At 38.5% G+C, this 12,423-nt stretch overlaps 1 protein-coding gene across 1 annotated transcript in view; it reads right to left on the bottom strand.

The window, feature by feature from the left end:
* The window catches only part of LOC126095418 (katanin p60 ATPase-containing subunit A-like 2), a 79,137-nt gene that overhangs the window by 29,815 nt on the left and 36,899 nt on the right, over window positions 1-12,423 (bottom strand). The window contains exon 6 of the mRNA XM_049910215.1: window positions 9,618-9,777. Within this exon, the coding sequence (XP_049766172.1) occupies window positions 9,618-9,777 (160 nt within the window). The remainder of the gene's footprint in view (window positions 1-9,617; window positions 9,778-12,423) is intronic.

Genomic DNA, 12,423 nt, shown 5'->3' with positions numbered 1-12,423 from the left:
TGTGGTTGTGAGTCCAAAACCACAACGGAAAAGTGAGTTACTAGAAGTCACTGATACACTGTCTTTACTTGTTATACAGTCTTCTATATGAAAACTTATTATAGTCATGAGTGACAAACTGACAATGGAGACATTCCATGTAAAGGGCATGAAGACCCTCTCATCACAGTGACCACATAGCTGGAATGTGACTTTTTTTTTAGCATTACCATACCGAAGAAATTTCCAGGATCTAGTGCCAAGATCCTTTGAAGCAGCACCTATAAAAGTCACTCACTATTCCCCAGGAGGGAGAAGGGCTGTCACTTGTTTGTTGTCCACCATGGTGTAGAGGTTAGATACATTGTTGGCAATGTGCTAATCCTAGGTTCAAAATCATAGAACAGAGCAGTGAGTATGAATGACCACTTTGCCTGGAATTCATATATTTTGAAACACACTTTGACTCAATTTCAGCAAAATTTTTATTTACAGTCCTCCAGAAACTAGCCATTTATTTACCAAATAGTATTTTGTTCAGCAACATATATGATGCACCTTCCATTAGACTTAATTAGGATAGTAAGAAATTCAAAACTGAAACAGTAATTACACAAGAAGTTTCTGTGCCACCAAAACTAGGCTTGGCAGCCCTTAAGAATGTTTTCAGATGCTTACAGTGGCAAAATAATTGAGGAATATGTGCTGTTATAACATTTTTATATCACTTTCACTTTGAAACTTCCTGGCAGATTAAAACTGTGTACCGGACCGAGACTCGAACTCGGAACCTTTGCCTTTCGCAGGCAAGTGCTCTACCGACTTTCATTTTGCTAATAACTTTGTACCATTTGCCTTTAGTGCAGGTAAATTTCAACAAAAAATTGAAAACAATAGAGAAAGTTTGAAAGCAGGCCAAAGATCAAGTATAACAAAACTAAAATTATGTGAATTTAATAACTAGGAAAGAAAGTAGTGCAATTTGACAGTGAATTCAAAAAGGTGGTTTCCTTTTTTTATTTAGGTTAATTGGATGAACAGAAAAAGGAATAAACAGAAACATAATAATGGCTTGAAGTTCTTATGATAAATTAAATAGGACTTTTAGAAACTAAGCCTCTTTTTTTTTTTTTTTTTTTTTGGTCATCAGTCTACTGACTGGTTTGATGCGGCCCACCACGAATTCCTTTCCTGTGCTAACCTCTTCATCTCAGAGTAGCACTTGCAACCTATGTCCTCAATTATTTGCTTGACGTATTCCAATCTCTGTCTTCCTCTACAGTTTTTGCCCTCTACAGCTCCCTCTAGTACCATGGAAGTCATTCGCCGATGTCTTAGCAGATGACCTATCATCCTGTCCCCTCTCCTTATCAGTGTTTTCCACATATTCCTTTCCTCTCCGATTCTGTGTAGAACCTCCTCATTCCTTACCTTATCAGTCCACCTAATTTTCAACATTCGTCTATAGCACCACATCTCAAATGCTTCGATTCTCTTCTGTTCCGGTTTTCCCACAGTCCATGTTTCACTACCACACAATGCTGTACTCCAGACGTACATCCTCAGAAATTTCTTCCTCAAATTAAGGCGGTATTTGATATTAGTAGACTTATCTTGGCCAGAAATGCCTTTTTTGCCATAGCGAGTCTGCTTTTGATGTCCTCCTTGCTCTGTCCGTCATTGGTTATTTTACTGCCTAGGTAGCAGAATTCCTTAACTTCATTGACTTCGTGACCATCAATCCTGAGGTTAAGTTTCTCACTGTTCTCATTTCTACTACTTCTCATTACCTTCGTCTTTCTCCGATTTACTCTCAAACCATACTGTGTACTCATTAGACTGTTCATTCCATTCAGCAGATCATTTAATTCTTCTTCACTTTCACTCAGGATAGCAATGTCATCAACAAATTGTATCATTGATATCCTTTCACCTTGTATTTTAATTCCACTCCTGAACCTTTCTTTTATTTCCATCATTGCTTCACGATGTACAGATTGAAGAGTAGGGGCGAAAGGCTACAGCCTTGTCTTACACCCTTCTTAATACGAGCACTTCGTTCTTGATCGTCCACTCTTATTATCCCCTCTTGGTTGTTGTACATATTGTATATGACCCGTCTCTCCCTATAGCTTACCCCTACTTTTTTCAGAATCTCGAACAGCTTGCACAATTTTATATTGTCGAACACTTTTTCCAGGTCGACAAATCCTATGAAAGTGTCTTGATTTTTCTTTAGCCTTGCTTCCATTATTAGCCGTAAAGTCAGAATTGCCTCTCTCGTCCCTTTACTTTTCCTAAAGCCAAACTGATCGTCACCTAGTGCATTCTCAATTTTCTTTTCCATTCTTCTGTATACTATTCTTGTAAGCAGCTTCGATGCATGAGCTGTTAAGCTGATTGTGCGATAATTCTCGCACTTGTCAGCTCTTGCCGTCTTCGGAATTGTGTGGATGATGCTTTTCCGAAAGTCAGATGGCATATCGCCAGACTCATATATTCTACACACCAACGTGAATAGTCGTTTTGTTGCTACTTCCCCCAATGATTTTAGAAATTCTGATGGAATGTTATCTATCCCTTCTGCCTTATTTGACCGTAAGTCCTCCAAAGCTCTTTTAAATTCCGATTCTAATACTGGATCCCCTATCTCTTCTAAATCGACTCCTGTATCTTCTTCCATCACATCAGACAAATCTTCACCCTCATAGAGGCTTTCAATGTATTCTTTCCACGTATCTGCTATCTCCTCTGCATTTAACAGTGGAATTCCTGTTGCACTCTTAACGTTACCACCATTGCTTTTAATGTCACCAAAGGTTGTTTTGACTTTCCTGTATGCTGAGTCTGTCCTTCCGACAATCATATCTTTTTCGATGTCTTCACATTTTTCCTGCAGCCATTTCGTCTTAGCTTCCCTGCACTTTCTATTTATTTCATTCCTCAGCGACTTGTATTTCTGTATTCCTGATTTTCCCGGAACATGTTTGTACTTCCTCCTTTCATCAATCAACTGAAGTATTTCTTCTGTTACCCATAGTTTCTTGGCAGCTACCTTCTTTGTACCTATGTTTTCCTTCCCAACTTCTGTGATGGCCGTTTTTAGAGATGTCCATTCCTCTTCAACTGTACTGCCTACTGCGCTATTCCTTATTGCTGTATCTACAGCGTTAGAGAACTTCAAACGTATCTCGTCATTCCTTAGTACTTCCGTATCCCACTTCTTTGCGTATTGATTCTTCCTGACTAATGTCTTGAACTTCAGCCTACTCTTCATCACTACTATATTGTGATCTGAGTCTATATCTGCTCCTGGGTATGCCTTACAATCCAGTATCTGATTTCGGAATCTCTGTCTGACCATGATGTAATCTAATTGAAATCTTCCCATATCTCCCAGCCTTTTCCAAGTATACCTCCTCCTCTTGCGATTCTTGAACAGGGTATTCGCTATTACTAGCTGAAACTTGTTACAGAACTCAATTAGTCTTTCTCCTCTTTCATTCCTTGTCCCAAGCCCATATTCTCCTGCAACCTTTTCTTCTACTCCTTCCCCTACAACTGCATTCCAGTCACCCATGACTATTAGATTTTTGTCCCCCTTTACATACTGCATTACCCTTTCAATATCCTCATACACTTTCTCTATCTGTTCATCTTCAGCTTGCGATGTCGCAATGTATACCTGAACTATCGTTGTCGGTGTTGGTCTGCTGTCGATTCTGATTAGTACAACCCGGTCACTGAACTGTTCACAGTAACACACCCTCTGCCCTACCTTCCTATTCATAACGAATCCTACACCTGTTATACCATTTTCTGCTGCTGTTGATATTACCCGATACTCATCTGACCGGAAATCCTTGTCTTCCTTCCACTTCACTTCACTGACCCCTACTATATCTAGATTGAGCCTTTGCATTTCCCTTTTCAGATCTTCTAGTTTCCCTACCATGTTCAAGCTTCTGACATTCCATGCCCCGACTCGTAGAACGTTATCCTTTCATTGATTATTCAATCTTTTTCTCATGTTAACCTCCCCCTTGGCAGTCCCCTCCCGGAGATCCGAATGGGGGACAATTCCGGAATCTTTTGCCAATGGAGAGATCATCATGACACATCTTCAATTACAGGCCACTTGTCCTGTGGATACACGTTACGTGTCTTTAATGCAGTGGTTTCCATTGCCTTCTGCATCCTCATGTCATTGATCATTGCTGATTCTTCCGCCTTTAGGGACAATTTCCCACCCCTAGGACAAGAGAGTGCCCTGAACCTCTATCCGCTCCTCCGCCCTCTTTGACAAGGCCGTTGGCAGAATGAGGCTGACTTCTTATGCCGGAAGTCTTCGGCCGCCAATGCTGATTATTTATCAAAATTTAGGCAGTGGCGGGGATCGAACCCGGGACCGAAGACGCTTTGATTATGAATCAAAGACACTACCCCTAGAACACGGGTAAGCCTCTTATTGTCTGAAAATGGAAGTGTTTATTAGCATTTTTGACGTATGGCAGTATGATTTATTTTTTTATTTATTTGTCAGTAGCCAACATATGCTGAAATACACAATGTTGCGTTTCACATTCTACACCATTTTTAATAGTTTGCCATCTTATTGCTAGAAATTTACTTTATAACTGCAAATTGATGTGGTGCACTTGGAACCAGTAAGTAACACTGTATACACTCTGTTGTTGTTGTTGTGGTCTTCAGTCTACTCTATCCTGTGCAAGTCTTTACATTTCTCAATAATTACTGGAACTAACACCTTCTGAATCTGCTTACTGCATTTACCTCTTGGTTTCCCTCTGTGATATTTACCCTTCATACTTCCCTAAAATATTAAATTAGTGATTTCTTGGGGTCTCAGAATGACGTGTCCTAGCAACTGATCCTTTCTTCTAGTCAGGATGTTCCACAAATTTCTTTTCTCCCCATTATGTGGTCTACCCATCTAATCTTCAGCATTTTTCTGTAGCACCACATATCGAAAGCTTCTATTCTCTTCTTGTCTAAACTGTTTTTTGCCCATATTTCACTTCAATACATGGCTACACTCTGTACAAATACTTTCTGAAAAGACTTTGAGACACTTAAATCTATATTCAATATTAACAAATTTCTCTTTTTCAGAAATACTTTTCTTGCCATTGCCAGTCTACATTTTATATCCTCTCTGCTTTTGCCATTATCAGTTATTTTGCTTCCTTAATAACAAAACTCTTCTACTACATTAACTATCTTGTTTCCTCGTATAATTCTCTCAGCATCACCTGATTTAATTAGACTACATTCCATTATGAGAAAAAGAAACACCTACAGCCATACTTATGACTATTTATTTTGTTTGTACCAATTTCGGCACTTCAGTGTGCCACCTACAGGCTGTAGTTGATGCGGACGGGGTTGACACGATCCCTATATGTTTCACATCAGTGGCCAGCATAACTGGTTACACAAACTACCTGAAAACTTTGATGTCAGCACTCAACAGCCAACAGTTGATGGTTAGAATGCTGACACCAAAGTTTTCAGATAGTTTACATAACCAGTTATTTTGGACACTTCTGTGATATGTATAGGGATTGTGTCAACCCATTCTGCATCAACTACAGCCTGAAGATGGCACACTGAAGCACCAAAACTAGTTGCAACAAAATAAATAAAATCATAAGAACAGCTGTAGGTATTTCCTTTTCTCACAGTACTAAATGACTGATGTCTCAAAGAGCTCCTGTCAAAAGGATGGACATACATTCCATTACTCTTGTCTTGCTTTCACTGATGTTCATCTTACATAATCCTTTCCACACACTGCCATTCTGTTCAGAGATGGCAAGGTATATGGAGGAGCACTCCAAGTCCTTTCTGTCTTTGACAGAATTACAATGTCATCGGCAAACCTGAAAGTTTTTATTTCTCCTCCCTGAATTTTAATTTCTACTCAAAATTTTTGTTTGGCTTCATTTACCGCTTGTGCAGTGTACAAACTGAATAACATTTGGGATAGGCTACAACCCTGTCTCACTCCCTTCTAACCATGCTTCCCCTTCATATCCTTCAACTCTTATAACTGCTGTCTTGTATCTGTACAAGTTGTAAATAGCCTTTTGCTCCCTATATTTTACCCCTGCTACCTTCAGCATTTCAAAGAAAGTATTCCAGTCAACATTTCCAAAACCTTTCTACAAATGCTATAAATGTAGGTTGCCTTTCAAAGAAAGTATTCCAGTCAACATTTACAAGAGATTTCCCTTAGTCTATAAATGTACATTTGGCTTTCCTTACCCTACCTTCTAAGATAAGTCATAGGTCAGTATTGCCTCACGCATTCCTACATTTCTCCGGAATCAAAACTGATCTTCCCAAAGGTCATAGAATAATTCATAGGGTCAGTATTGTCTCATGTGTTCCTACATTTCTCTGGAATCAAAACTGAGCTTCCACAAGGTCAGCTTCACACCCTGTGTTACATAAATCTGAAGTTTTTGTGTACACTTTGAGGATACACAATACTGAATGTTTATTTCCTTAATGTGGCTTAATTCCTGCAGGAAGCGATGGGTTTGAACAATAGATGGGGATGAGGAGATTTATTATGTTCATTCATATTCCTCAACTGTATAAACACACTTATTTACATTCAAATTTCTTCACACTATAAACACACTTATCAACTGACAATTTATGAAGATACTTCTCAAAAATATCGTTAGGTTATTTTCTTACTGGTGGTGGCAGCTTTTATAAGCTTCATCCCTGTGTGCCTAAAACTGTTTTGGATCTTGCACAGTACTGCAAATTCTACTTCTAGGTTATTTCCAGTTTCATGAGGATGGATAGCTGTTCTTGAAGATAATGTAGTTATTATTTTTTTGAGGAGAGAAGACATGTTGTAATATAAAATGAGGGTACAGTCAAGATATTTAATTCTTCAAAGTCATTTCAACATGATTCTCAGCTTGTAATTCCTGCTGTCAATGCTCTCATAGCTTTCTTCTGCCACAAGGCCACTGCTTGAGCACCATGAGAGATGCCTATAGTTTTATTGTATATTGCAGACAAAACTGAAAGAAGGCACAGTATGAAGATAGTTGTTGTTGTTTGCTAACTGATATTTTAATTTGCTTAACACAAAGACTACTCCAAATAATTTGGTACATAACTGTTCAGTGTGGCTGTTACAAGTCAGTCTGGTTCCAGGTGAATTCTGAGAAGTTTAACAGAGTCAGAATCATTGAGTTTTTCATTAAGCTTGTGCAGGAAGAAATACATAGTTTCAGTCTTGCTATTGTTTAGGATAAGTTTGTTATTTTGGACTCATGTGGCAGACTATTAAGGCATTGTTTTTGTTTCTTTCCTCATCTCCTCCAGGTTGTTATCCACAGTAATCAGTGTAGTGTCATCAGAATATATTATGGGGCAAGAAAGTAGGCAAGTCATTCACATACAGGAAGGATCTAAGTACTGAGCCACCTATAACAACTAGTAGGACATTTGATTGAAGTTATTTACTATAACCATTCAAGTTTTGCTAGTCAAGTATGATATTATTAGTGTCAATTCATTATTCTTGATACCACAGCACTTGAGCTTATTTATAAGTATTTTGTGTGACACAGTGTCAAATGATTTGCTCAGATCTAGTAGTAAGTAAAGGAATTTTTCTTAAAACCATCAAGAATACCAGCAATAAGTTTTTTACTGCATTTATTGTAGACAAACTTGGTCTAAAGCCGAAGTGTGAAGAGGAAAATAGATTGTGCTCCTCAAAATAGCTGCATAGTTCTAATTTAATAAACATCCTATTAGGTTGGATATTATGGTATGAGGGATATTGGATAGTAGCTTTCAGGTCTGTTTTTATGTCATTTCTTATAAATTGGAATAACAATAATAGCCTTCAAGATGTCAGGAAATTTTACAGTCTTAAAAGTATTATTAGTCAGAAAGGTAAGGATGGCAACAATAATGTCAATTGTTTGTTTCATCATGGTGTTTGAGATGCCACAGAGATTTTCACTGTAAGAACCATATAGGTTTATGACCACTTTGTATACAGTTTGGCAGGTAACCTGTTTCCATCTAAAAGATAATTATTTAGATCAGGTATGTTATGGAAAGTACTTCCAGAAGTTGCATCAACTGGTGTGGATATAGTAGAACATTCACACTTACTGCAGTTAACAAAGTATTCATTTAATATTTCTGGCAATATAGCAGTTTCTTGTCCGTTTTTGTGTTTTCCTGCCTCTGTAGTTATTCCATTCCAGGCAGCTTTACATTTAATGCTAGAATTTTCAATGAAAGCATCATTGGCTCTTTGCTTTGCTGTCTGAATTTCAGTTCTGTACTTCTTCTTGGCTTCTTTGTAACTCTGCTTTGGTTCTAGGTTAACAGTTTTAGCCATTTGATAAGGGGAAATGACAGTGTTTCTCAGGTTATGCAGCCCAGGTATGAAACAGTTGTTCAGCCTTCTTTTTTTTGTTTGGTGCACTATATATTTTCAACTTTTTAGTTACTTGTGAGGAACAGCTTTGATCTAAGTTTGTTAGTATATTAGTAAATAAGTTAAAAATCTTATCTTGTTGTAACAAATATATACTCTAACACACTCAAGTTCTGACAATTTTCATCTTAGCTGTGTAATGTCTGGATATAACAGTGAATGGGTTGCTGCACAAGAAAATTTTCACATCTGACCATCAATCATAGGCTGTGGTGGTCAGATAACATTGGATTTATCACTCATATACATTTCTCATCCAACTGGAGATTGTGTTATCCAGTCAAACATTTAGTTGGGTCAGCCTGTCATTCACAAAGTAAAAGTTACTGGATCTTACCAGGTGCTGAAAATGGAGAACAGTTGGTGTTGTGTGTCTGATGACAATATTAACATCATCAGTATATGTTATCTTGTGGTGCTTGTATATTGCTAGCTGGGGTGACCTTTCAATGTGAAAACTATTAAAAAATTGAGGGTTGCTTGATGAGCAATGGAGATATGTATGCTGGGAATTAATGGCACAGACAGAGAAACAGACAAATAGATTGAGGTACAATGAAGATGTAATTATGGCTGTAATGAAAATGAAATGCAGGTGAGAAGTGCTTGTATTTGGGAAAATAAATGGTAGATAGGCCAAGGAAGTTCTTTACTGGATTCCAAGAGATAGGAAGAAAACAGATGGTAACATGAGGGTAAGTGAGTATACAACTTTAGAAAACATGCAGGAGAAACATGGCTGTGTAAAACTGAAGATCATAATTCAGGGAAAAGTCAAGCTGCTTTGGATATCAAATAATTGCTGCTGATGATGATTCAATTATCTGACTACTGTATCCTATCAGTCAGATAAAATTTTGGATTTTTTTGTGCACAGTTACTAAAATTTGTCATCAATAGAAGGTTAATATGATTTTTCTCATATCCAAAGATATTAGCAGCATTTTTTACTTGCATTTCTTTCTTTTTTCATTTCAAAATGCTGTAATGAAATTAATCTTAGAAGAACACAGACTATGATGATACTGCAGATCAAGGACATATTATTAATGAATATAGAGTAGTACATTACCCATTTTTGTTTGAGAGAGAAAGAGAAAGACAGAATTATAACACAACTAGTACATACTTCAGCAAGTTTAGAATAATTAAGATCACTCTGAAGAAGTGGCTTGTTGAGAATTGTTGGAGGCAAATAGTGCTGAAACATGGCTTTTCGGGCCTCTGCATCTGGTAGATCCACAAGTATCCTCTTCGGCAACCGTCGCAGTATTGCTGCATCCAGTGCCCTGCAATTATAATTGCAAAACAATGCCTGAGTAAATATTTAATATACTGACATGGCCATTACAACATTTAAAAAAATTCAAGTGAAGAGACTCTCATTCAGTTTGAAGATATATGTGAGTTTCTCAGTTTAATGGTTCAGTGACAGTCTCAACAGCAAATGAAGGAGAATACAGTTTTGGATATTTAGTTGCAAAAAGTCTAAAAAGATAAAGAAATAGACCTAAAGATTTTTTATTGATATATTTGTAAGAGCTTGACAAATAACTGTGAGAAAAAGAAATCATTCTCATTTAACAGTGTCGTTGTCAATATGATAAAGGTGGTGGTCTTCAGTCCAAAGATCAGTTTCATGTAGCTCTCCACACTAGCCTATCCTGTGCAAACTTCTTTATCTCTGAATAACAATTGCATCCTACATCCATTTGAACCTGCTCACTATATTCATTCATAGGTCTCCCTCTACAACTTTTACACCTTACACTTTCTCTGATTCCCAAATTGATGATCCTTTTATGCTTTAGAAAGTGTCCTATTAACCAATTCCTTCTTTTAGTCAAATTGTGACATACATTTCTCTTCTTAACAATTTCATTCAGTTTCTCTTTAGTTATTTGGTTTTGCCATCTCATATTCAGTATTCTTCTGTAACGCAGCATTTCAAAAGCTTCTCTTCTTGTCTGAACTGTCTATCATCCATGTTACACTCCTGTACAAGGCTATGATCCAGACACATACCTTCAGTACAGTCTTCCTAACATTTAAATTTATATTCAGTGTCAGCAAATTTCTCTTTTCCAAAAATGTTGCCAAAAACACTTTTCTGGATAATGTCAGAGATATTTTTCAAACAATATACGAGCCAGCATCTGTAGCAACAGAGACCTGTTTACAGCACTTTACTATTTTTCATACAGTTTTACAGTGAGCACAATTACTTACCATGTAGGTAAAAGAAATTTTCAATTTTAGAATTTAGAAAAATATGGCAATTTTTTGTAGGAGTGGCTAGTGTATTTTTTCAGTTTTCTGTTGAAGTGTAGATGATTCTTAAATTCTTGCTACAGGTTAGATGGGAGTTTGTTGAACACTCTTGCACTAGAGTACATAACTTGACACTGGACTCTAGACAAGACAGTGAAGTTGGCAAAAAATTTCATGCTATATTCTAAATCATTTTGTAATGGGTTGGGTGAGAAACATCTCAAGTGATATGCAGGCTATTGTACATAGTTCCGCGTAGTCAGCGCATACACAACTTTCCCACTAGAGTGCGCCCTGCTAAGCACAACAGCACAGGCGCAGCGCTGGTCTGTCTCCGCACTACGAGATGGTGCTGCCATAAAGATGGACCAAATTCTGCTTCCACTGATCCACGTATTAATATGTAATGCAGCCAATGAGATTGCTGTTAACGTAGAACCTTTTCTCCTCATGGATCACACTCGCGCAGTGATACCTGAACGCTCGAGGTATTATAACGAGTTTACAGACCTCCGATAAGTCAGTCTGCATCAGTCTGCATTAGTCTGTGTGGTGTCACTGCCAGACACCACACTTGCTAGGTGGTAGCCTTTAAATTGGTCGCGGTCCGCTAGTATACGACGGACTCGCGTGTCGCCACTGTCAGTGATTACAGACCGAGTGCCGCCACACGGCAGGTCTAGAGAGACATCCTAGCACTCACCCCAGTTGTACAGCCGACTTTGCTAGAGATGGTTCACTGACAAATTACGCTCTCATTTGCCGAGACAATAATTAGCATAGCCTTCAGCTACGTCATTTGCTACGACCTAGCAAGGCGCCATTATCATTTGCTATTTATCTTGTGATGCATGTACCGTCAGACTGATGTTCACCAATTATGGATTAAAGTTAAGTATTCCAACAGCTAAGACCCTTTTTGTTAAAGTCTAACTTCCTTAAATGCTCCAGACCTCACGCCGGCCTGCGTGAGCTTAACGCGTGCCTTTCGGCTACCGGTCATAGTGGCTTGGCTGTCTTGCCAAGTCACAACAAATTGGCGATGAGAATTTTGCATTCATATTGATTTACATGTGTAATGGCTTCGCCACATTCTCCAGATGTACTGTCTGAATTTTATCGCTTGCAGAACCAGCCTTTATTGGATGCCCTTGGACAGGTCGTCCAGGGTCAACGTGCACTGCAAAATGATGCGGCAGCTGCCGCTTCACCGCTACCGCAGCCACAACACGCAGTTGCACCACCTTTTTGTCCTTTTGATGCGGCACTGGAAAGCTGGACGGAGTGGTCACGCCAATTTGGATTCCATCTCGCCGCCTACAGAATTCAAGGTAATGAGCGGCAGCCTTATCTCCTTTCCTCAGTAGGGGTGCAAACGTACAGTCACATTGTTTCCCCAACGCGACATAGCAACTCTGTCCTACGAAGAACTTTTGTCTGCATTGGATGCATATTTCAAAGAATCAGTCAATGTAGATGCAAAAAGGTATACCTTCTTTTGTACAAAACGTACGGCCGGTCAGACTAATAGGGAGTGGGTTGCAACCTTGCAAGGCCTTACTAGGGATTGTGCTTTTGAGTGTCAATGTGGACTCCCTTATTCAGATACTATGGTGCGTGATGCAATTGCACAGAACGTTTCTGATGTTCGTATACGGGAACAG

The sequence above is a fragment of the Schistocerca cancellata genome, chromosome 8 (assembly GCF_023864275.1).
Source record: "Schistocerca cancellata isolate TAMUIC-IGC-003103 chromosome 8, iqSchCanc2.1, whole genome shotgun sequence".
Lineage (NCBI taxonomy): Eukaryota > Metazoa > Arthropoda > Insecta > Orthoptera > Acrididae > Schistocerca > Schistocerca cancellata.
This window is presented reverse-complemented; position numbering and strand designations above follow the sequence as displayed.